This window comes from Euwallacea fornicatus, chromosome 37 (assembly GCF_040115645.1).
Source record: "Euwallacea fornicatus isolate EFF26 chromosome 37, ASM4011564v1, whole genome shotgun sequence".
In the NCBI taxonomy this organism is placed as follows: domain Eukaryota; kingdom Metazoa; phylum Arthropoda; class Insecta; order Coleoptera; family Curculionidae; genus Euwallacea; species Euwallacea fornicatus.
In genome coordinates this window covers 894,722-915,408 of record NC_089577.1, presented here as the reverse complement: position 1 = coordinate 915,408, position 20,687 = coordinate 894,722, and the positions used below count along the sequence as shown (strand labels likewise).

Below are 20,687 nucleotides of genomic sequence, written 5' to 3'. Positions count from 1 at the left end.
ATTTTTGGATTTAACGTAGAAACAATGCGAACCCATCGGACGTGAGCACATGATCGAATGGGTGGGTAAATTCTTTCCCCACAAAAATCAAACTGTTCACAACTCCTGGAAGCAGATCGTGGCGGCCGGAGCGACTCACGTACCTCACTGACGGAATTTTTTTTTTTTTTTCTAAAATCGGTGTGTAAACAAACACATTAATTATAGATATTGAGATAATGGCAACGCACGTAAAAGGACAAACACAACTTCTGCAAAAAGTCAGTACCCGCAGAGCCATTTTAGAAAATGCTATTATTGGACCAAATCTTCTTTGAGAAAATTTAACGGACATTTCTATTCGGAACCCTTTGCGAATGGCACAGACCAAGAAAATCCAAAGAATACCATTCCGACGGGCTGGTACATCTCTTCTCCCAGTAAGATAGCGACTCAATCGTCGATTTCCCGGCAAACGGAATGGCGGAAGAAGTGACCATTAAACGACCAATAAGGTCACCGGATCTGACCCGCCTCGACTTCTTCCTTTCTAGCCATTTGAAACTTGTGACTAATAAGACACATCCTCCACGACTTGAAAACCACAATATCACTGACGAAATGCATCTGTCCCATTTGAACCGACCGTTGTACTGGAGATCTTCGTGTATTTAGTGGGTTCCTCCTAACCCGAGATGGCCTCAAAACCTCTTTTTTGACTAACTCCCCAATGACCGCAATTTTCTCGAACCAGGCCGAATTAGACGGAGGTCTTTTTCCTTCAATTGCAGGTCCTCCAGACCCACCCAGCGGCACTCCCACCATCACAGCCTTCACGGATTCGGTGGTGGTGGCGTGGAGCAGCTCCCCCTACGACGGGGGCAAAAAAGTCCAGGGCTACACCGTGGAGTATTCCCTCTTCGGCAGCGATATCTGGACCACAGCCGTGGACGACTGCCCCTATTTGAGTCACCCTGTGGTGGGGCTGCAGCCGGGGGGACGGTATGTCTTCAGAGTGCGCGCCTTTAACGTCCACGGCCTCAGTGGGCCTAGTCACGAGTCCGATATCGTCCAATTGGAGGAACACAGTAAGTGCTTCACTTTAAAGCCGTATCTTGTTTACTTCCGATAAGTTAAAGAGTTTTTAACTACAGAAATTCCTCTTCATTCAGTTTTAGTGTGTGTTTAAGTTAGTTTAATGGGTGAGCGAAGTTCTCTCAAAAATTACCTCTGTGAATTCAAATTTTTGTGTTGTTAAGACGAATCCTCCTCCTTCGAACACCGCCCGGTGGCCACAGAGCAAGGGTTGGAGTTCAAGAGGCGCTATGAGGTGCAAGAGGAATTGGGCAAAGGACGTTTTGGCGTGGTTCATAAAGTGGTGGACCGATCCAGCAGCCGCAAACTTGCAGCCAAATTCATCCGCTGCCGTACTCAAAAGGACAAAGACAAGGTCCAAGAGGAGATAGACATTATGAACCTTCTGAGACATCAGAAATTGCTGCAATTGGCCGCCGCATTTGAGCTACCCAAGGAGATGATTATGGTGATGGAATAGTGAGTTTTCACTTAATTTAAAATATTATATTTAACAACAACGATTTTTCAAGCATTTCCGGCGGTGAACTCTTCGAGAGGGTCGTAGCAGACGATTTTACTTTAACCGAAAAAGACTGTATTTTGTTCATGAGGCAAATATGCGAGGGGGTGACCTACATGCACTCACAAAGCGTAGTGCACTTGGACCTCAAGCCTGAAAACATCATGTGTCACACTCGCACCTCACACGAGATCAAAATCATCGATTTCGGGTAAGTTTTTCATCGAATTCCCCTCTTCGGCGGATTATAAACAATTCAACAGTTTGGCCCAAAAAATCAATCCTGATGTACCCGTAAGGGTCCTCTTCGGAACTCCCGAATTCATCCCTCCGGAAATCATCAACTACGAACCTATAGGGGTGGAGTCCGACATGTGGTCATTAGGAGTTATTTGCTACGTGTTGTAAGTTGCAAAAAGGTTTCAGAGGTAGCTTACGCAGGTTACTTATTGCGACAGGCTTTCGGGGCTGTCGCCCTTCATGGGAGACACTGACTCGGAAACTTTCGCTAATATCACGAGAGCCGACTATGACTTTGATGACGAGGCTTTCGACGCCGTTTCACAAGACGCCAGGGACTTCATCGGCGCCCTTTTGGTCAAGCGAAAAGAGTAAGTTTAGTCATTTGACAAAAAAAACGTATGGAAGTAGTAGGAGACTCCAGAGACATTAATTTTTCTGCAACGCCTCTTCTTCTTCTCCAATTAATTTTGACCTCTGCCGACCGTAATTACCCCTTTTACCCCGATTCTAATGTAACCATTGCCTTTTCCCCATAATTAGGGACAGAATATCTGCAGACCACTGCCTTAGACACGTCTGGCTAGACCCGGACAACCACCAAGAGACTGTCGTTCTCTCCACGGACAAACTCAAGAAATTTATCATCCGGCGCAAGTGGCAGGTAAGTCCCTTGCCTCCTTCCAGAGCATGCGCTTTATTTGTCTTATTTTGCCGTTTCTTTTTGTATTCAATGCATGGTTTGTCGCTTAGAAAACAGGCAACGCAATTCGGGCTTTAGGCCGTATGACGAACCTGTCCAACAGCAGACGTAATAGTGCCAATTCTGCCCCGAGCACACCCCGCACCTCCATCAGTGGAGTTCTTGTGCCGCGCTTAGGCAGTCTGGAAGAGCAGAAACTGATTACCAAATTCCAAAACGGTATTATTGCTCAATCTTTCGATGAAAATGACGAAGGTGAGGAGGTCGTGAGTGAAGAGGTGAGAGAGGAGGACGTGCTCACGCAGCTGCCCAAAGAGCACAAGAATAAGAAGGAGGTGCGCACCAGAGCATGCAGCGAGCGTAGTGACAGTGGCATTAGCGATTGCTCCACGCACACTCACGCTACTTCGGCGGGCAGTTGCAACTCTACTCCTCTAATGGGCAAGAAGTTCCCCATAAACGAAGAGGGGGAGTACAAAATAACGTATGTATCGTCTGCGAGTATCAACTTAACGAGCGGAAATCTGAGGGCAAGTTCTGAGGAAAGCGACGGAGCTAACGGACGCGGATTGGAGGGTAAAATTGAGTGTTTTGTGGCAGCTAGTAAGTGTGAGTTTTCATTTAATTTCCCTCTTGAGTGCAACAACACTTCATTTATTTTGAAATCTCTCTTGCAGCTAAACCTCCCGTGCCACATGCGTCAGAGAGCTTGAAGCGTCTGCCCAATTACGTCTCCCGCAGCGTGCAAGACACTATTAAAAAATTCGACAAAAGAAGCCCGGAGGGCATCAGCAAACCGGTGCCCAAAATCACTGTTCGACGGTCTTCTAGTGCAGTGGGAAGGAGTCGGGAACCAAAAATCAACCAGTTGGTGCGAAATCTGGAAAACGGGCACCAGGAGGCGGCGGTTCCACATACAGTGCGTTTTCGCAGCCCCTCCCCGAGCCTCCTGAGGAAAACCCAGGCGGTGATCAACAGGGAGAAAGTCAATACCCCTGAATTAAGGGCGAGATCACCGGTGATGCGGCGGAAGGGCTGCAACGAGGGCTTTCAAAGGGCCGCCGCCTTCTGGAAGACCCCTAAGAACTGACCACCTGATGCAGTTGGACTAAAGTAGTGTTACCTGTAATATAGTCTTTTGTTTTAATTGTAACTGAAGTGTTGTATCTGAAGTGTATCCTCCTAAAAATATATTTTTGTGAATATTGTATGTAAGAGATATTATATGGTAATGCCATTAAATAAATGAGATATTTTAGTAATTTGAGTATTTTTGTAAACTAAGGAAAAGTATAAATAAATATGAATGCCGCGTTTGGCACTTGTTTCAGAGCGTCACTGTCAAAATGTCATCTAGCCGAAGCGACGTTGTTGAATCTTACGTGATTTTCTCGAAAACACGATACTCTTGATTTTATAATGGAGTGAATGAAACAGTCTCAAATACAGGATGTTCCAAAAAACTTTAATGTCGACGACCCACATTAACGGCTCACCGCCCACCGAAGGTTCTTTTGCAAAACTCGCCCGTTATTTAAATTTCGCAAGCGCCAGAGTAATTTACATATTATACGGACATCCATCGCGACATACGTGATACGAAGTTACTGGAATTGCTTAAATTAAACGTTAAATACTGAATCACAATTACCAAAAACTGCGGCACCGTGAGTTGCCATTACACCTGCAAAAAACAATTGAATGCAACTTTAAAACGACCGTTTCCTCCCTCTGCGGCGCTGACCAGGCGGAATGCAAAAAAGACCAAAAATTGAGGCCTAGATGGCAGCACGCGTTCACACGGACAGCCGTTGACGTAAATGTCAGTGTCAGAGTGATTCATTCTCGTGGTTTTTGTCCCTAATTTTATGGCAAAATTAATTTGAAATGTAAATAAACTAATTAGCGCTTCGTTGTTAATGAAACTCGCGTCCTCCTCTAACAAAGACCGTGTTTTCCCGTGGCGTGACAGCGCTGGTAACGGAGAAAATCCGTGCCGAAAGTAAGAAACCCAGTGGTTTCCTTTAATCCGATTTCCATTTAAACTGCCCAATTATTAAAATTATTCAGATCCGCGAGGATTTGAACTGGTAACATGTCTAGCCCAACGTACAGTAAGTTGTATTGATAAGGACAAACACACCCAAAAAAATAACAAAAGGCCCTGTCCTACTGTTCTAGAAGGAGTCCTGGCACCCCCCAAAGGGCCCTGAGGCTCTGAGTTATGGAGTCGCCCCCTTCGAGCTCCAGCTGGTCTCAACCTTTTGTTTTGAGCGACGACAGTGGCCTATTATTAACCAACGGATCTTATTCTAGTGGGAAAACCAGCTTTGAGAGCAGAAGCGAACAAAGATGTTTTGTGTTTGAGGTAAGTTTAAAAAAAAAAAATTACTGATATTGCATGAAAGTGGTGTACGATTTTTGTATTAAGATTGGGGATAACTATTTAGGATAGTGACTGTGAAGAAAAGTCACTTTCCCAAGACGATTCTCTGGACGGTATGTCTGACATCATGTGTGGTGAGAACTTTAACACCCTTAAAAAGGGTCCAAATTGGACTGATTTAAATCACACAACTTCACCAATTGAGCCACCTTTGGAGTTCCAGGATCAGCCAAAATTTCCTTCTCCCATTGTAGATTTTTTTTGTGATCGGCTCTCACACCAGATTCTAAAGCATGTAATGATGGATTTTAAAGATGGATGTTGCTTTGGCAAGTCCAGGTAGTCTTTTGCTGTTGGTGCTAATCACAGAACACAGATCTAATTCATTTTTATGTTGTTGAATTTAGGTGCATCTCTCCAAGATTCCAGCATCCTATTTCCCCTCCCCCTTTGCCCTCACGCACTATCAACCAAAAACAGCCCCCCATACGACCTTTGCCAGAATTGCCTGCAGGTTTCACCCGTCCCTTGTCATATATGACCTACTCTACCCCTCATCAACCCAACATAGCCAGCTCAGCCTCCCCTTATGTAAGTCACACACCAAGACCATCCTCCCGTTCGTCATTAGGAGGATCTTCGCGCCTTAGCTCCTCTCACAACTCTTTAAGCATGGCATACTCAAGGCCAGTGGATGATTCAACTTTCATCACCCAGGCAGTGTCCCATGACACATTGTCCTCTAACCAAATCAACGATCTCTACAATGTGCCCTACGACAGCGACGTTTATGCTTTACCAGTGGATGTGGTTAAACCCAACAAGGGCCTTTTAGCCAAAAAAAAGAACTTGCACAATAACAATTGTAGATCTAGGAGTGGCAGAAGGGGACAGGTGGGTCTATTTGTTTCAATAAGGGTTATTGAATTAATTGTGTTATTGCAGCGTCACAGTGTCGCGGGTACCTCAGGAAGCGTCGCTGGCGAACCCATTCACATGACATTGCAGGAGGTGCGCACCTACTTGCAGTCACTTTATTCGAGTAGCTCAGACTCTAGTGAAACCTTGGAGGTTACCTGTAGGAAAAAGGGGTGTCCCATGGCTGGTTTCATGTTATCCAATCATTCAAAAAGCAATAATAATACACAGCGACCGAAAAAGTCCCCATTCTTGATCAATATTAAGACAAAGAAAGTGAAGGACAGCTGTGAGGATCCTAGAGGCCTGATTTCTCCTGTTAAGAAAGAGGGCAAAAGGCGGAAAATTTTCAATTTTAAACAGGCTTTGTGCAACATTTTTAGGTTCAGACGCATTTTATCCGTGGAGGAGAAAATGGTTTGTTAAATACTTTTTGTGACAAACTTGTATTTATTCTTCACTTTAAAGGACAAATCAGAGTTTAAGCTCAGTCCTAAGAAGATTTGTTCAGATGATTTTGGCAATGGTTTGAGCAATAGGGCGCTGCCTCCTTTGCCCCCCAAAAAACCCCTCTCAGGCGATGTAGCGGACGAGCATGCCCTAGATTTCGCCACAAGCATTCAACGGGTCAAAGATGTAAGTTTAGTTGCTTTTAATTGCAAGTTCAAATTGTAAAATTGAAACTTATATAGTATGGATGGTATTGGGGACCTCTCTCCAGTGAATCTGCAGAAAAAATCCTGTCTAATGAGCCAGATGGCTCATTCATAGTACGTGACAGCAGTGATGACCATTACATCTTCTCCCTTACTTTCAAACTAAACAACAGTGTACGCCATGTACGAATAGAGCATTTCCAGGGCAACTTTAGCTTCGGCAGTTGCACCAAATTTAAGTCTCAAACAATCGTCGAATTCATTGAGAATGCGGTGGAGTACTCACGCAGCGGGCGCTATTTGTTCTTCCTGCATAGGAGGCCGGTGATTGGGCCTGTCCGTGTGCAGTTACTCCACCCATTCTCCAGGTTCAAGCAGGTGCAGAGCTTACAGCATATGTGCCGATTCATTATTCACAAGAACGTACGCAGAGATTTGATTCCGGCATTGCCCTTACCGAGGCGTATGATTGATTACCTGAACACCCCCCATTATTATTCAGAGCGCTTCAGTGATTTGCCCCTTGATGAACAGGACAGTTCTTCAAGAGAGAGCAGTTTGAGGGGCTTCGCCCCTCCGGTAAGTAATGCCTTTATTTCAATATCACTAAGTAAGGTAAATAAATCTGTTTAGATTACAGAAATTAGTCGGCCCAGTACAGTACCTGCCAACGAGTATATCGTCTTCAATACTAATAATTCTAGTGGGAGGCAGTCTTTAGCTTAAGCTGTGACTCTTGCCATGACTTCGGTCTTACGCAGGGTATGTAAATATAAGTGATTAGATGATAAGTTTTACACCAAAGTTTGATGTGATTTAATTTATTTTTAATTATGATAACGTTGTCATCGACGTAGATCTTTTAGGCCCCAAGGGGCGTTAGTGAGAAATTTAGAGGAGACTAAGCGCACAATCCTAGAAGGCTTCTCCTAGATAGAGGGCGTATTCGAACATAAGTAGGTTGTGATTTAATTGTTAAAATATAACTATTTATGGATGTTTTTGTTAATGAACCTATCAAATTTTATTATTTTTTAAATTGTTTAATTAGGACTATCTGGTAGCTATAAAGCCTCAGGCCAAAACCACCAATTCCTACTATTAATTTCGATCTTTTACTGGTAACAATAAAAAATAATAATTGCAAAACAAAGAACATGATTTATTTAATAATTCTTAAATTCCATTAACACATTTCATCCCAACTTTTACACTCCTGCAGGAATCCCCAATGTCTGCCTCACTAGCTTCTCAGCAATATCATTGAACTCCTGACGATTCTCTCGCCACATTTTGGCCGCATCCACATTCGCCCCACTCTCATCATTGGGTTCTAAAACTCCCCTAAGTATCCTAATTCACTAACACTTACAGCCTTTACTTACCAGCTAACATGCTAACTACAGAAAGTAGTATTTTTTCAACACTTTGCACTGGTGACCATCTCTCTGCACTTGACTCATACCCCATAGGGTCATCCCCTGGAGCATGTAAGATGGAAATACATACCCGACCATCTGAGTAAACTACAATTCCTTGATAACTTAGGAACACCATTTAAAATCAACTTACTATTTGGGTGGAACATATCGCAGGTGAATTGCATTTTGGGAGGGCTAAGTGGATAGTCGGGAGGAAAAGTCAGCCTGGCTGGGAACACCCCTCCTTCAAAGCAAGTTCCTTCTGGGCCCCTAATCCAAACAATGTTTAGGTACAGAATTGTTTCTTGAGATATTTTAATTACGTTATTAAAGCTTCCCATTCGAAAAAGTTTTCCTCATTTGTGGGACCTGCTATTATGCCTTCAGGGGGGTTTAAAGTGAGCTCTGGAAACGAGGTTAAAAAGATTTTGTATTTGAGTTGGGAAGGTGTACAGGTACTCACGTCTATATTCGGCCATTAGGCGCCTTAGCGCAGAGCCTGCCATTAATTTGGAGAGCTTAAAAAACTCGAGTACTCTAATAAAAGTTGTAGAAAGTAAAAAATTGGGATAAATTTAAACAAAAGTCATAACAAACAACATTTGAGGTTATGATGTGTTATTACTATCAATGTCACACAGCGATAATCGTATCTTTTATTTCATTTTTCGTTATGAGAGTCATGTGCGAGTGACTAAGATAGCAGCGTAATCGAATCGGCATCATAATACTTTGTTGCCATGGGTATGTAAATTGTTTAAAAACTAGGCACATTAATAGTATATACTGTGTGGTCTTCCGAGGTGGGCTGAATTCATTTTTTTTTTGATAATCGTAGCGTTTAATTTTTCCAAATCGCATTTCACCCTCGTATTCGACCCGCGAGTCATTATTCATTTATATTTCATTCACATTATGTTTATTAATAACTTACTTATAAGTGAAACTTGCAATCTAAAAACGATCTTATTCAATATATATGCCACAAACTACAATTCCCTTAAAAATTCTAACAAATCACACATCTCCAGTTGCCTCACGCATCAATTCTCCTTTTTCTCCACCTTCTCCACAGCTGCAGTATGATTTTCATTGTTCTCATTGTTAATTACATGATCTGCATCATTAATATCCAGGTCTTTTTGTCGTTTTAGCAGCTTACCCCCCATATACCCAGCCACTGCACAGCCAAGAGCTGCTAGTCCCCCCACTTTGATACCTGCCAGGAAACCTATAGGTCCCCCTATGAGCGATCCTACAAAAGCACCTGTTGCTGGGTAAGTGGCTACCTTTAACCTACAAGTAAGAGTTTTAATCTTATAGCTTTGATTTAAAATTATTGTTATTACTTATTAGCTTTGACAACATCTAGGAACCCTGCTTGGACATTATCTTGGGTTGCAGTGATGCTCGCTTCAACCTAAGGAGCAACAAATGCATAAATATTGTCCAATTTGCTCATACATTTTATTAAATAATTCTAGTAGATAGGTCAAGAACCATGCAAGAAACCTTGAGACTGTCTTCAACTATCAAATTTATAGTAAATTACCTCTTCCACCTGCTCTCCTTGGTCCTTGACTAGTTTGCGCAAATCCTTGTGGATCTCCAACAAATCCTCAGACTTCTTTTGTATTTCCTGGACACCATTCAGCCTAAATAATTGCCAATAAATAATATTTCAATACCATAAATTTAAACAAACCTTGCTTGTTCTTGCTGCAGCTTTAAGCTGTCTAAATCTTCTTGGATTTGTATAGCCTGAGCCCCTTCAAAAGGGTTGATTCTATCATCTGGTGATGACATAGGAGAAGGCTCATTCTTGAGTGTCATTTTGTCTACTCTATTCTCCAATTCTATAAACTCAGAAAGTTTAATTTTGCCACATTGAAGGGTTTCATTGAACATACCTTGATAAGTTCTAGTAAGCTTCAAAATACTGCTTCTTAAAGGCATGGTCTTTGTATCAAATGCATCTAAACCATCATCCTCAACTTGAGTCCTCAAGGTGTCCAACTCATACAGCAAATCCCTCAGCTGTTTTATAGACCGTTTCTTGTCCTTAATCTCTTTCTCCAGCTGCTTGGTATCATTCACAGCAATCAGCTGCCCAGTATCGACGAAATTAAGGCTTTATCATTACCTACAGGCACGTTATTACCTTCTGAACATTGACTTTGTGCTGCTCCAAGGCCTTTTGGTGATGCGGAATCACCTCGTCAGAAAACTTGTTTAGGGGTATTTCCAGGTATTTTAGAGGCTGTTTTATGATGTTCGTGTTAGGTATCGAAGCCATTTTGTACTGTTCCTTCAAGGAATGTTTCAGTTGTAACATAAATTGTGCGACATGAATGATATTTGTAAACAAAAACTCAGTTTTGTGTGGGAACAAAGCTGTCAGACTTCAAAAGTCCATTGTTACATAACCTCAATACTGATAAGTTGTGATTATTAATCAAGGCCAGCAGAGGAGACTCACAAACACAAAATAAAAAAAAGTATTATACAAATTCAATATTTATTTATGCACTACAACTAAAGCCCTAAATGTTCTTTCCTCTTGTTTTTCCCTCTCAAAATAGCTTCCTTAAACAGCTTACAATAAAGCTCAATAGCAGAAGGAGAGTCATCGTTTCCAGGTACTGGATAAGTAATAAGGTTGGGGTTGCAATTTGAATCAACAATTCCAATGGTGGCAATGCTCATTTTGGCGCAATCCCTCACTGCAGTATGCTGAGTTAAAATTGTATTCAAAGTGCTCAAAAATATACACAAATCAGGAAGGCGAGTTACAGCTCCAAATTGTTTCTCTGCATTGGTAAATACGCCCCCCCTCCAAAACCGAGTGTGAGCGAATTCTCTACATTCTCTAGCATAGCGTTCAACCATATGAGCATTTTGTGGGGAGCGCAACAAAAACAATATAACTCCATCTAGATAGGCTATATGGGCCGCCACATTAAGGGCGTGTCTGAGGTATTCCGCAGTCTTATCCAAATCAAAGATTATATGTCCCAATCTTGACCCATATATGTAGGGGAGCATTCGTTCGTCCAGAGACCCATCCCGGTGTCCATAATGAATTCGGGCTTCAAACAGATCTTTAACTGTAAAGAGGTTATGTACATTGAAGTAATCGGGGTGCTTCAAAACTTCCTTCTTGGTAGAGTCGCTCAATTGGACTGAAAGTGGGTAAAATTGGTGAATGTCGACGGAATATTGGATGCGAATTTACCGAATTCTGTGGAAGTTGTTTCCGCTGATTGAGGAGCAATAGCAGAGGTGAGCAGGCGTAAAGAGGGGACGAGTTTTTCAGGACAGAGAAGCAACCTTTTAAGCTTAATCATATTTTTCTAACTTTTAAAAATGTTTTAGGGAAATATAACCTGTGAGGTTATGCGGTAAATGCATTATGGAGATGGCGCTAAGTTCGTATATCGTGCCCTTTTTGTTAATTATTATAGAAAAACAAGGATAAGAGATATAATTCTATCAATTGACACATAGCTGAAATAAAACGTCAAACAACTTAGGTTATGTTGTTGCTACTTTTTTGAAACATTTCCTTGGTATTACACATCAAAATCATTTAATCTCCATTAAATTAATTTTCCTAACCGATAAAGCTAGTCGCAGACAAGACCCCAATACACATAGTATCCAAAATCCAACCAACCATGGCCGTACCAGCTATGCTTATCAAATTATTCAAGTAAGTACCACTCCTAGTCCCCATACTTACCAAATCTATTATCAATAATCCCATCCAGACACGTAGAAACCAAAAAACAGACCTACATTGACCTGCTCCGGGAAGCGGTAGCTATCAAATCTGTCTCTGCTTGGCCGCATACTCGCCAGGAGGTTTTCAAAATAATGGAGTGGGCTTCAAGTCACCTTCAAGGCCTTGGGGCCACTACTGAGCTAAGACCACTTGGTGTGTGCCCTTACTCTCATCAAAATAATGTCAGTAATAACAGCAAATCTAGGCAACCAACAGTTTCCTGATGGCACTACAGTTCCTTTACCTCCAATTCTTCTTGGTCACCTTGGCACAGACCCAACAAAAAAGACTGTCCTTGTCTATGGACACTTGGACGTTCAACCGGCCCATTTGTCTGATGGTTGGGACAGTGAACCTTTTGAATTGACTCAGAGAAATGAAAAGCTTTTTGGACGAGGTTCTAGTGATGATAAAGGCCCAGTTTTATGTTGGATGCATGCCATTCAAGCTTTCAAAGAAATAGGAGAAACTTTGCCTGTAAACTTGAAGTTCGTTTTTGAGGGGATGGAGGAGAGTGGCAGTGAGGGCCTTGATGATCTTCTCATGGCTGAAAAAGACAAATTCCTGTCTTCAGTGGATTATGTGTGCATCTCTGATAATTATTGGTTGGGCAGGAACAAGCCCTGCATCACTTATGGTTTAAGGGGTATTTGCTATTTCTTTTTGGAGGTGACAGGTGCAGGGAAAGATTTGCATAGTGGTATTTATGGAGGCACAGTCCATGAAGCCATGACTGACCTAGTACATTTAATGAGCAGACTTGTAGACAAAGATGGAAACATACTTGTTGAAGGATTATATGATGATGTGACTCCTTTATCTGAGAATGAGAAAGAAATATATGAGAAAATTGATTTTGATGTTGATGAATATCGGGCAGATGTGCACTGCCAAAAGTTGATGCATGATGAGGTTAAAGAGAAGATTTTAATGCACCGCTGGCGGTATCCTTCTCTATCCTTGCATGGAATTGGTAAGTTTTTCTTGTTTGATATCAAAAACCTAGTAACCAAAAGATGAATTTAGAGGGAGCCTTCAGTGAACCTGGTCAAAAGACTGTGATTCCTGCTAAAGTAGTGGGGAAATTTTCTATTAGAATTGTACCCAATCAAACTCCAGAGGCAGTGGAAGAGTGTGTGTGCAAGTACATACAAAAACTTTGGGAGAAGCGGGAAAGCCCCAATCACATGAGGGTCAGTCACAGCCATAGCAGTGACCCCCTGGAAAATGTAAATTAAAAATTACAGGTTTATATGGCCGACGGAGGTCATCCCTGGACCGAAAATCCCTCCCATCCCCATTATACTGCGGCCATCAACGCCACCAGACACGTGTATGAGGTGGATCCAGATTTAACCAGAGAAGGGGGCTCTATTCCTGTAACTCTCACCCTGCAGCAGGCGACAGGCAAGAATGTGTTGTTGCTTCCAGTAGGCGCCGGGGACGACGGAGCCCATTCCCAAAACGAGAAACTAGATATACGGAATTATATTGGAGGGGTTGTTGTTTTACTGGAGAGGTTTATATGTTTGATAACAAAGATTATTTTAGGTGAAGCTGCTGGCCGCCTACTTGTATGAAGTGTCGCAGTTGAAGTAATTGAATGTTATGAGTTTTTATTGAATAAAAGTATATTTTTTAAGTCGGAGATGAGTGTCTAGATAGTGGCGATGAGGTGTGAGGAGGTCTGAGATTAAGGACATTAGTGTATGGATTTTGCATAGTTTTAAACCCTGAAAAACATTGGCAACGTGCGTGCAGTTGTTAACATTGCATATAATTACCCTAGAATACAAACATTAAAAACACAAAAAAACGAATTATCTTTATTCAAAGGATTTTGAATGTGTAAAAGACTATGAGATACGCGAATGATAAGAAATTATGTATATACGTTGTTCGCTTCCTTATCAATCACACAGCCAGAACCTATAAACAGACCTATTTTCCTTAAACTGGGTTTAGTCAATAACTATTCTCGCGGTAGCTTGCGCGCGCCAACCTTGGACCGCGGTTATTTTCAACTTTTCGCCTCAAATAAGTCTCAGTTCAGTTTTTGAAACGCAGCTAATACAAACAAACTTAAACATCGACTTAGATTCGAAGCCTTTTTTATAGAATCATTCAATTTCGAATACGCTGATAACGCGGCTTCGCTCCGAGAATTACGTGGCAAAAAAGCGAAAATTTTACAAACTTTCGCGATTTTGAAACGGGAGTTTTGAAGACGAGTATGCAGCCCACAGAGCCGAAATTGAGCAGAAGAAACTGTATCCCCATAATCTACACCAGGGGGACTCATTACGAGGTCGGATTTGATGTGGTAAGTATGCACAGTCCCGGTGCTGAGGGGAGAAATGTCGGCCAAAGGCAGTGGACTTTCTTAATGGCAAAAGGACGGTTATCCAAAATTTCGCCCAACGCATTAGGCTTTCTAAGGCCAGCCCTGAGTACGTAGCTACTTGCCTAACATCAATGTCCATCATTGCAATTATCATAATTTTAATTGTGGTCATACGCCCCATATGGCATTCAATTAAAGCTGCGCTTAACACACCAGTCATCCTTGAAAGACACTAATGTTGATGCATTAGCAAAGATGCTGAGTTAACTCGGTCATTATCAATGATGCGCCGAGATACGGCAGTATGCCTATTTTCCCAAAGAGACGTCTTACTCTATATCGTGCCTTTTTAATGCTGTCATCAACGAACTGGAATTTGCACATCGTTCATGTAATTACACATAACAGTAATTAGAATTCGACCTTCATGTCGTTTCAGATCATAGCGACTTAACGAATCAATATTTCAATAGGGCCGCACTTTTTCCGGTTTAATACACAGTTTCCTGGAACAAGCCGAGTCCCTTCCCAAATTTCTGGAGGCCTATTCCAGTCCTGCAGGCAAGAACAGCTACCATGAAACCCTGGAGAACCTCAAAATTGATTTCCCGCAATATGTAAAGGAGCTGGAAGGAATCGCTGATGGGGCGAAAGTCTCCTTTCACAAGGTTTCTATTTGTAAAATAACACGACAAGGTATAACATCATATTGTAGCTATTCCTGCTGCACATGGACGACATAATTCTGGCCGCAGCCCAAAAGAAGCCCACTAGTGACCTCCCCACGGGTTGTTCGACCATCTGCGTCAACCACGAAGATCAGGTAATAATTGACTAATTGAATTATCTTTATTGGATCTGCGGAATGCGGAATGCCAAGCTCACTCGGCCTTGATTGAGGATTAGTTTTAATACTCAATCAAGGATAATAATCTTGTAATACCAGGAGCTGTTAGGCCATACTGAGGACGCATTGGCTGCCACTTTGAATCACTATTATTTCGTGTCCGCGCATATTATCAGCGACCAACCGCAGGGTAAATGGGGCGTTCAAGAGGAGAAATTTACCTCTTTATGCTATGCAGGGCATTTGCCTGGGTACACCATGAATTACAATCACCATGGACTAGTGTTCTCAGTTAACACTTTATGTGCTAAGAGGCTGAAGCCTGGGAAAACACGTAAGAATTTTGGCTTATTATATTGTTGAAAGATTGAACAAAGACTTGCAGCCAGGCACTTCATTGCCCGAGCCTTGCTTGCAACAAGAAACTTCTCAGAAAGTCTGGAAATTATGCAAAACTCAGGTGGGGGAGCTGGTGATGGCTGCTCCTTCAATGTAACCTTCCTCAAGGAACCAGGGAAATTTTATAACATCGAAATGGCTCCTACTCTTACGGATCAGGGAGATGAGTCTGAGTTAGATGTCATGCTGATTGATTCTGGAAACTACAGTTATCATGCTAACTCGTAAGCTTTCGTCCTTGTAATAATCAGCTCTATTTAGGCTTTTTAAGGTATCTTCACTTAAAATCGGAAGAAACTAACAAACACATGATTGATAGCAGTGTGGCCCGCTTGGAAGCTTTTAATACTTACCCCATCCCTAAGACTGAGGAGGATTTAAGGAAAATGCTGAGTGACCAAAGTCATCTTATACATCCAGTATTCAGGGATCAACATTCCCAGTATGTTAAGACAATCTGTGTTGGTAGGTTTTGAGCCTAAATATAGGGTTTTTCTGACTGCAAAACTTTGCAGGAATATTCAATATTAAAAAGAAAACTTGGTCCTTATATGCTGATAATCCTAAGGAGAATAAACCACTGGTGGTGCTGCCCATTGAAGTACAATAATAAGACTTTGGGATGATAATAATAATATATTAATATGAAATTAAATGCTTTTAAATTACCTCAAAAGTCACAAAAAGTAAACCTACATCCCACAACCTCCGCCAGGACAACTTCCCACTCCTTTAACCGTTGGTGGATTTACGTCTCGCATGGTCCGAAATTTGGGGCCTCCTCCAGGTCTACGAATTCACCTATAATAATAAGACCTTTAAGATTTAACACACCAACTTACCCGTGAGGACCACTGCCACCTCCTCCAGAGCCTCCACCAAAGAATGAAGATCCACTCCTTGAAGCACCACTTTTATTTGTTTCCATGCCCACTAAAGATTTGAAGCTGTAAAACAGATCAAGTGATAAGAGTAAGGCTATAAGATAAAAGAGTTAACGCATACAAAAAAATAACGAAGGAAAAGGCCCCAAATATGAACCTCAGCACACGTTCGTGGATCGGAGGTTGATAGCACACGGTGCCGTCTGAGAGAGGGTTGAATTATTAATTGTGTAATGTAGCAAAGAAGAGAAGACTTACCGCTCTTTACATACACCATCGTTTGGCTTTTTAGAGAGGGCTTAAAGCGGTAAATTTAATGTTTTCTTTATAGGACACGTCAGGGTTTATTTTGACGTTTGCGTGTAAGTGACGTTCAACAGCTGCGCAATGGAACATCTAACTATCTTTGTTCAACATGTGTGAATAAACGCAATGAAAATTTCAGTCAATACAGTGTGAAAAAAAAAATCCTTTTTTTTTTAATTTTAAGAAAAACGTTCCAAGGGCCATTTAATTAAATTGCTCAATGAAACTATCGTGATGCGTCTTTAAATCTTTTGCCCAGGGAATATCTCATTAAGGTTACGTCGCACGTTTAGAAAAAATCCTGTATAAATATAAATAAAAACGCCGATTATATTCCGTAAGACTTTATTAACATTCGACATCATCCTTAACATCTAAAATCACACTTCGTCACAGTCCTTTGTAATATACTGTTCCACAAACAATTCCATGTTCTTGGCATGTTCGAGGACGTCCGAAACAAAATTCCTTTGTCCCGGCAGGGCCTCGAACAGCAGCTGAATATACTCTTGAGATCTCCTCTCTTCTAACAAATCCCTCAAAAAATCGTCCCTGATAGCTAGCCTAAAACACCGCTTATTGTACTTGTAAATGTAATTAAAAGTAGAACTTACAAGTGTAAGAGAACTAAAGCGATATAGGTCCAAATCAGCGGCTTAAAAGTAATGTTATTAGCCCTTAAGTGAAATGTTTTCGCCAGGACTTGAAGATCTGATAAAACTGATGAATAGGGGCTTCCTAAGGCCTGCAACAACTGCTGTACCCTGCTCAAACACAAAAGCATAAATGAGAGTTAAATTTAATGGTTATGGAATCTTACGCCTTGCTGAGGGAGTTCAGAAAAATTTTCCTGCGGAGCAGCTTTTGTGAGCTTGAGTCTATGGGAGGCAACACTGTTGGAGGTCCTTCTAAAGAATTGTCCTCAGTTTTATCATTTTGAGCAGGAAAATTCTTGTCATCCTGTTGATACATATCCCCCTGAAAGAATGCCTTGACCTTCAGCTTCATTTCCTTGGTATCCTCTTTTAGTTTTTTAAAATCAACTAAAGGCTCCAATTTGCGTCCCCCTACCACAACTCTATCAAACTTTTCTTCTGCTAGCTCTTGCAGTTGCAACCTCCTGCATATTTGCATGTATTTTAATTGTTGTTCCTTGTGAAGCGCCTCTACATGCAGCTTTTCAAACCAATCACTTAGTTTCTTCTCATCTAAAGTTTGCCGCACTTTGTCTTCCCCATGGATAAAGATAAAGGTTTCTATAGTAATCCAACTTTCCAGAGCATTCCTCACAACATTTTCCAAATCCAAGGCTTTTGAACTAAGTTTTTTTTTCAAGATTTTCTTCGGCTTTATTGGCTCTTTTTTACTTATTATTACTGAGATATTGTGTTCTTTCATTTCTTCAATTACAGGGTTGCTGTTATGTGCTTCAATTCTTGAAGTTCTCTCCTCATTTTCCTCTATTGCAGGCAAAGTCACAACATTATGTTTTTTCATATTAAGTTTCTTCACCCCCTTGTTGACAGGTACTACAGGAGATAGCTCCTCTTCAACAAGTTCCACATCAGTTTCCTTAATAGTTTGCATTGTATTGTTACGTCTCACTCTGTTAGGCCTCTTGAAGCTTCCAGCTTTTTTATTTTCCTTTGAGGTCTCTGTTAGATCAGCCAAAGAAGCTTGGGCAAAAGTCTTTATTGAAGTGAATCCCACCACTTCTTCCGCAGGTTTTATAATGCCTTGGTCAATATAATCACCTGGGAGACCTCTGGAAAGTATCAAAAATAATTAGTTTATTTAAATAAAGAATGTTATATCCCTTACCCTTCAGATGAATGTAATAGTTTATATTCTGGAATGTCTTCAAGCTTCCTTAGCCATAAAGGGTTGTTATCAATTTGTTTTTTGATGTGCAAACTGGCCTTGTAGCAAAAGTTGCTGCAAAAATTCTGGAAACAAAAACTTGAAGCCATTTAATTTTGCACTCATTTACCTTTCTTTCTGTGATGTCATAAACTTTATTGCTCTTTGTTGAGATAAAATACTGCTTCTTTGGCATGTCTGGAATATGTTTCCCACACAATGAATAACCACACAGTTTAGTAATGGCTCGTTCCTCCACAATATCCTGGTAATGTGACTGGTTGATAAAGGGCAGCTATAATTAATATATAATAAGGTTAAACAAAAGAGCCTTAAAGCAAAACTACATACGCATCTAGTAAACACTTCAGACCTTAGTTTACCCTCAATAGAGAACTCCACGATCTTTATGGCTCGAGCGTCGCACTCTTTCTTTAGCTGGGCCGTAACAACCATTTCCTTGCTAGAAACGGAGCTTATTCCATTAGCAAAGTGGTGCTAAATCTTTACGCAAGGCGTGCAATTATGAAATTTCGGCAACTTTCTCTAGTGGTGTTGTGGTAAATGAGGAAAATCGTTACCTGATTTTAAGTGGGTCGTTCTGGCTGGAATGTCTAGTAAGTTTCAGATAGTCCTCTAATGATTCTTGCATTGTGATGCGCGTAGATTGTGCGGCGAGGCGTGGATCATTGAAAAATTAGGTTTTTTTGCTTTTAATTTCCCGGACCACGAAGAAAAGGGGGCGTTTTTTGAAGCCCTATGTTGCAAACCACAATATGCTTGAGAAAATGTCAGATGAACATATGGTTTCGACGTTTAATGTCAAATCTATCAAAAAAGGTAGTTCTATATCGAGATTATGTTTTGTTTTTCCTTCATTAAGTTTAATAGAAAGGGACAGATATTCCTTAATACGTCACAATGACAAACTATGAGAAGTTTTTAAAGTTATATTTCAAGATCGTAATAGAAATCTTATAGTATTCAAAAAATGCATTTTGTTTGTTTTTTATTTTTTCAAATAATTTTTTTAGAAAATTTTACAGTAATTAAATTAGGTTTTTCAATATCTTACACACCCATACTAGCATGTATCAAAAAAACATTCAAAAGTTTAGGTTAGGTTCTTTAAATTCTTGATCATATTCAAGAACCCTTTCCTCAGTTTCTTAAGATTCTGCAGTACTAAACATTAAAAATAAAAACATTCCACTTATTTGTGTACATTATATGAACAGTAAAGATCCTTAAATGCAAACACCCCCAATAAGCGTAATGGGCCCTGGGGATGCCGACCAATGCTCAAGTTCAAAACGCCGCCGAGCTCCTAATTACACGGATAAAGAAGTGCGCATTCTGATGAAACTCATCTTCGAACACATTGAGGTGATTGAGAACAAAAAGACTGATTCCGAGACTTGGAGAGTGAAGGATTTGATCTGGAACAGCATTGCTGAAAGTTTCAACAACTGTGTTGGTACTCAACGGCTGATTTTTGAGTCTCAAGGTTTCTTATAAGAAGCATTTTAAGGCGTGAGCAAAAGGACTGTTGAAATGATCAGGCAAAAATATGATTCAATGAAGAAAATTGCCAGGAAGAAGGAAGCTAAGAACCGGGAGGAGCTTGGTAAAGAGGAACCCAATTTTGTGGAATTGGAGGAGTATGAGAAGGACCTCATTCAGATGTTGGAAGCCCATGGTGGAAATGCTTTCGAGCCCACCACAGTGCTTTTACCAGAAACTAGTATGGATTTGAACACTTATGTAGATGATTAGTCTGCAAAAATCAATTATTTTAGAATTTCCTGGCACTAATATTAAAACTGAACATGTCAGTATTCCACCTTCAGACTCGATTCCTGAAGGGGAAAATGATAGGTTTATAGTGACAGATGAAGATATGCTCTGGGATTTGCCCAGCGATCTGGTCAATAGACCAAGGCTGCATCTGGTCAAAAGGCAGCTAGAGCATTTGGGTAAGAAGTGTCTTAAACTACAGTTAATGATTTAAGATGGTTAATTTAGAACGAGAGGAGCAGAGACAAATAACTGAGCATGAACACAGAATGCGGACACAGGAGGTAAAGAGGAAAGTTCTATTGTCCACGGAGAGGAGAGCGCGAATTGAGCACAGGAAGAGGATGGAACTGTTGGAACTAGATATTGAACTTAAAAAACGGGCCCTAGCTTTAGAAGATGGACAAAATTAAGGGAAATTAAATATCTGTGAGATTTTTTTTGTTATGTTGTTCTATTTAATAAATTATTGCCCCCTTTTGATTATATTAAGAAAAATAATTGTAGTTTCTCTCCTTTTTTTTTCATTGACAATAAATGGCAGTGGCGGAGTTCATTTGTCTAAA

General features: G+C 40.9%; 10 protein-coding genes across 17 annotated transcripts in view; 5 read left to right on the top strand and 5 right to left on the bottom strand.

The window, feature by feature from the left end:
- Nucleotides 1-3,781, top strand: part of LOC136349373 (titin-like) — a 44,681-nt gene extending 40,900 nt beyond the window's left edge. For 2 of the 4 annotated variants that reach the window (XM_066300879.1, XM_066300881.1), the window contains 8 exons: nucleotides 771-1,067; nucleotides 1,239-1,533; nucleotides 1,587-1,787; nucleotides 1,840-1,980; nucleotides 2,035-2,187; nucleotides 2,360-2,480; nucleotides 2,570-3,128; nucleotides 3,197-3,781. In XM_066300879.1, the coding sequence (XP_066156976.1) occupies nucleotides 771-1,067; nucleotides 1,239-1,533; nucleotides 1,587-1,787; nucleotides 1,840-1,980; nucleotides 2,035-2,187; nucleotides 2,360-2,480; nucleotides 2,570-3,128; nucleotides 3,197-3,609 (2,180 nt within the window). In that variant the 3' untranslated portion in view covers nucleotides 3,610-3,781. The remainder of the gene's footprint in view (nucleotides 1-770; nucleotides 1,068-1,238; nucleotides 1,534-1,586; nucleotides 1,788-1,839; nucleotides 1,981-2,034; nucleotides 2,188-2,359; nucleotides 2,481-2,569; nucleotides 3,129-3,196) is intronic. The other 2 variants (XM_066300880.1, XM_066300882.1) reach the window with 2 other exon arrangements.
- A 554-nt stretch (nucleotides 3,782-4,335) lies between these two features.
- LOC136349387 (uncharacterized) lies at nucleotides 4,336-7,624 on the top strand. 2 transcript variants are annotated; one of them, XM_066300909.1, is made up of 8 exons: nucleotides 4,336-4,633; nucleotides 4,701-4,887; nucleotides 4,970-5,244; nucleotides 5,313-5,799; nucleotides 5,851-6,240; nucleotides 6,292-6,459; nucleotides 6,516-7,058; nucleotides 7,113-7,624. In XM_066300909.1, the coding sequence occupies exons 2-8, from the start codon at nucleotides 4,744-4,746 to the stop codon at nucleotides 7,203-7,205; spliced, it is 2,100 nt and encodes a 699-aa protein (XP_066157006.1). In that variant the 5' UTR covers nucleotides 4,336-4,633; nucleotides 4,701-4,743; the 3' UTR covers nucleotides 7,206-7,624. The 2 variants fall into 2 exon arrangements, with proteins under 2 accessions (XP_066157006.1, XP_066157005.1); XM_066300908.1 differs by having other exon boundaries at nucleotides 4,681-4,887.
- Nucleotides 7,621-8,551, bottom strand: Ubc7 (ubiquitin conjugating enzyme 7). 2 transcript variants are annotated; one of them, XM_066300921.1, is made up of 5 exons: nucleotides 8,364-8,551; nucleotides 8,224-8,305; nucleotides 8,052-8,170; nucleotides 7,865-7,996; nucleotides 7,621-7,812 (listed from the first exon to the last, which is right to left on the bottom strand). In XM_066300921.1, exons 1-5 carry the CDS (start codon nucleotides 8,404-8,406, stop codon nucleotides 7,688-7,690), a joined length of 501 nt encoding a protein of 166 aa, XP_066157018.1. In that variant the 5' UTR covers nucleotides 8,407-8,551; the 3' UTR covers nucleotides 7,621-7,687. The 2 variants fall into 2 exon arrangements, with proteins under 2 accessions (XP_066157018.1, XP_066157017.1); XM_066300920.1 differs by having other exon boundaries at nucleotides 7,865-8,005; nucleotides 8,364-8,541.
- Nucleotides 8,552-8,847: 296 nt separating this feature from the next.
- Syx17 (syntaxin 17) lies at nucleotides 8,848-10,315 on the bottom strand. Its single transcript, XM_066300916.1, has 6 exons — nucleotides 10,062-10,315; nucleotides 9,811-10,006; nucleotides 9,606-9,756; nucleotides 9,453-9,555; nucleotides 9,250-9,320; nucleotides 8,848-9,196 (listed from the first exon to the last, which is right to left on the bottom strand). The coding sequence occupies exons 1-6, from the start codon at nucleotides 10,233-10,235 to the stop codon at nucleotides 8,944-8,946; spliced, it is 948 nt and encodes a 315-aa protein (XP_066157013.1). The 5' UTR covers nucleotides 10,236-10,315; the 3' UTR covers nucleotides 8,848-8,943.
- Nucleotides 10,316-10,401: 86 nt separating this feature from the next.
- mRpS2 (mitochondrial ribosomal protein S2) lies at nucleotides 10,402-11,341 on the bottom strand. The gene is made up of 2 exons (XM_066300919.1): nucleotides 11,136-11,341; nucleotides 10,402-11,082 (listed from the first exon to the last, which is right to left on the bottom strand). The coding sequence occupies exons 1-2, from the start codon at nucleotides 11,245-11,247 to the stop codon at nucleotides 10,436-10,438; spliced, it is 759 nt and encodes a 252-aa protein (XP_066157016.1). The 5' UTR covers nucleotides 11,248-11,341; the 3' UTR covers nucleotides 10,402-10,435.
- Nucleotides 11,342-11,434: 93 nt separating this feature from the next.
- Nucleotides 11,435-13,332, top strand: LOC136349391 (cytosolic non-specific dipeptidase-like). The gene is made up of 6 exons (XM_066300914.1): nucleotides 11,435-11,612; nucleotides 11,671-11,837; nucleotides 11,890-12,657; nucleotides 12,711-12,877; nucleotides 12,932-13,183; nucleotides 13,236-13,332. Exons 1-6 carry the CDS (start codon nucleotides 11,578-11,580, stop codon nucleotides 13,281-13,283), a joined length of 1,437 nt encoding a protein of 478 aa, XP_066157011.1. The 5' UTR covers nucleotides 11,435-11,577; the 3' UTR covers nucleotides 13,284-13,332.
- A 290-nt stretch (nucleotides 13,333-13,622) lies between these two features.
- Nucleotides 13,623-15,929, top strand: tan (C45 family peptidase tan). The gene is made up of 7 exons (XM_066300915.1): nucleotides 13,623-14,007; nucleotides 14,502-14,696; nucleotides 14,744-14,851; nucleotides 14,975-15,209; nucleotides 15,261-15,498; nucleotides 15,546-15,739; nucleotides 15,790-15,929. The coding sequence occupies exons 1-7, from the start codon at nucleotides 13,918-13,920 to the stop codon at nucleotides 15,882-15,884; spliced, it is 1,155 nt and encodes a 384-aa protein (XP_066157012.1). The 5' UTR covers nucleotides 13,623-13,917; the 3' UTR covers nucleotides 15,885-15,929.
- LOC136349397 (uncharacterized) lies at nucleotides 15,898-16,537 on the bottom strand. The gene is made up of 4 exons (XM_066300922.1): nucleotides 16,417-16,537; nucleotides 16,280-16,361; nucleotides 16,117-16,221; nucleotides 15,898-16,063 (listed from the first exon to the last, which is right to left on the bottom strand). Exons 1-4 carry the CDS (start codon nucleotides 16,433-16,435, stop codon nucleotides 15,967-15,969), a joined length of 303 nt encoding a protein of 100 aa, XP_066157019.1. The 5' UTR covers nucleotides 16,436-16,537; the 3' UTR covers nucleotides 15,898-15,966.
- A 255-nt stretch (nucleotides 16,538-16,792) lies between these two features.
- Nucleotides 16,793-19,128, bottom strand: LOC136349389 (RNA polymerase II subunit B1 CTD phosphatase Rpap2). Of its 3 annotated transcripts, none has more exons than XM_066300911.1 (7): nucleotides 18,906-19,128; nucleotides 18,676-18,787; nucleotides 18,455-18,619; nucleotides 18,286-18,410; nucleotides 17,285-18,229; nucleotides 17,079-17,228; nucleotides 16,793-17,028 (listed from the first exon to the last, which is right to left on the bottom strand). In XM_066300911.1, the coding sequence occupies exons 1-7, from the start codon at nucleotides 18,974-18,976 to the stop codon at nucleotides 16,845-16,847; spliced, it is 1,752 nt and encodes a 583-aa protein (XP_066157008.1). In that variant the 5' UTR covers nucleotides 18,977-19,128; the 3' UTR covers nucleotides 16,793-16,844. The 3 variants fall into 3 exon arrangements, with proteins under 3 accessions (XP_066157008.1, XP_066157009.1, XP_066157010.1); XM_066300912.1 differs by having other exon boundaries at nucleotides 18,676-18,822; nucleotides 18,906-19,096; XM_066300913.1 differs by lacking the exon at nucleotides 18,906-19,128 and having other exon boundaries at nucleotides 18,698-18,773.
- Nucleotides 19,129-19,261: 133 nt separating this feature from the next.
- Nucleotides 19,262-20,677, top strand: LOC136349394 (uncharacterized). Its single transcript, XM_066300918.1, has 4 exons — nucleotides 19,262-19,801; nucleotides 19,856-20,068; nucleotides 20,124-20,300; nucleotides 20,350-20,677. The coding sequence occupies exons 1-4, from the start codon at nucleotides 19,576-19,578 to the stop codon at nucleotides 20,532-20,534; spliced, it is 801 nt and encodes a 266-aa protein (XP_066157015.1). The 5' UTR covers nucleotides 19,262-19,575; the 3' UTR covers nucleotides 20,535-20,677.
- Nucleotides 20,678-20,687: the final 10 nt, after the last annotated feature.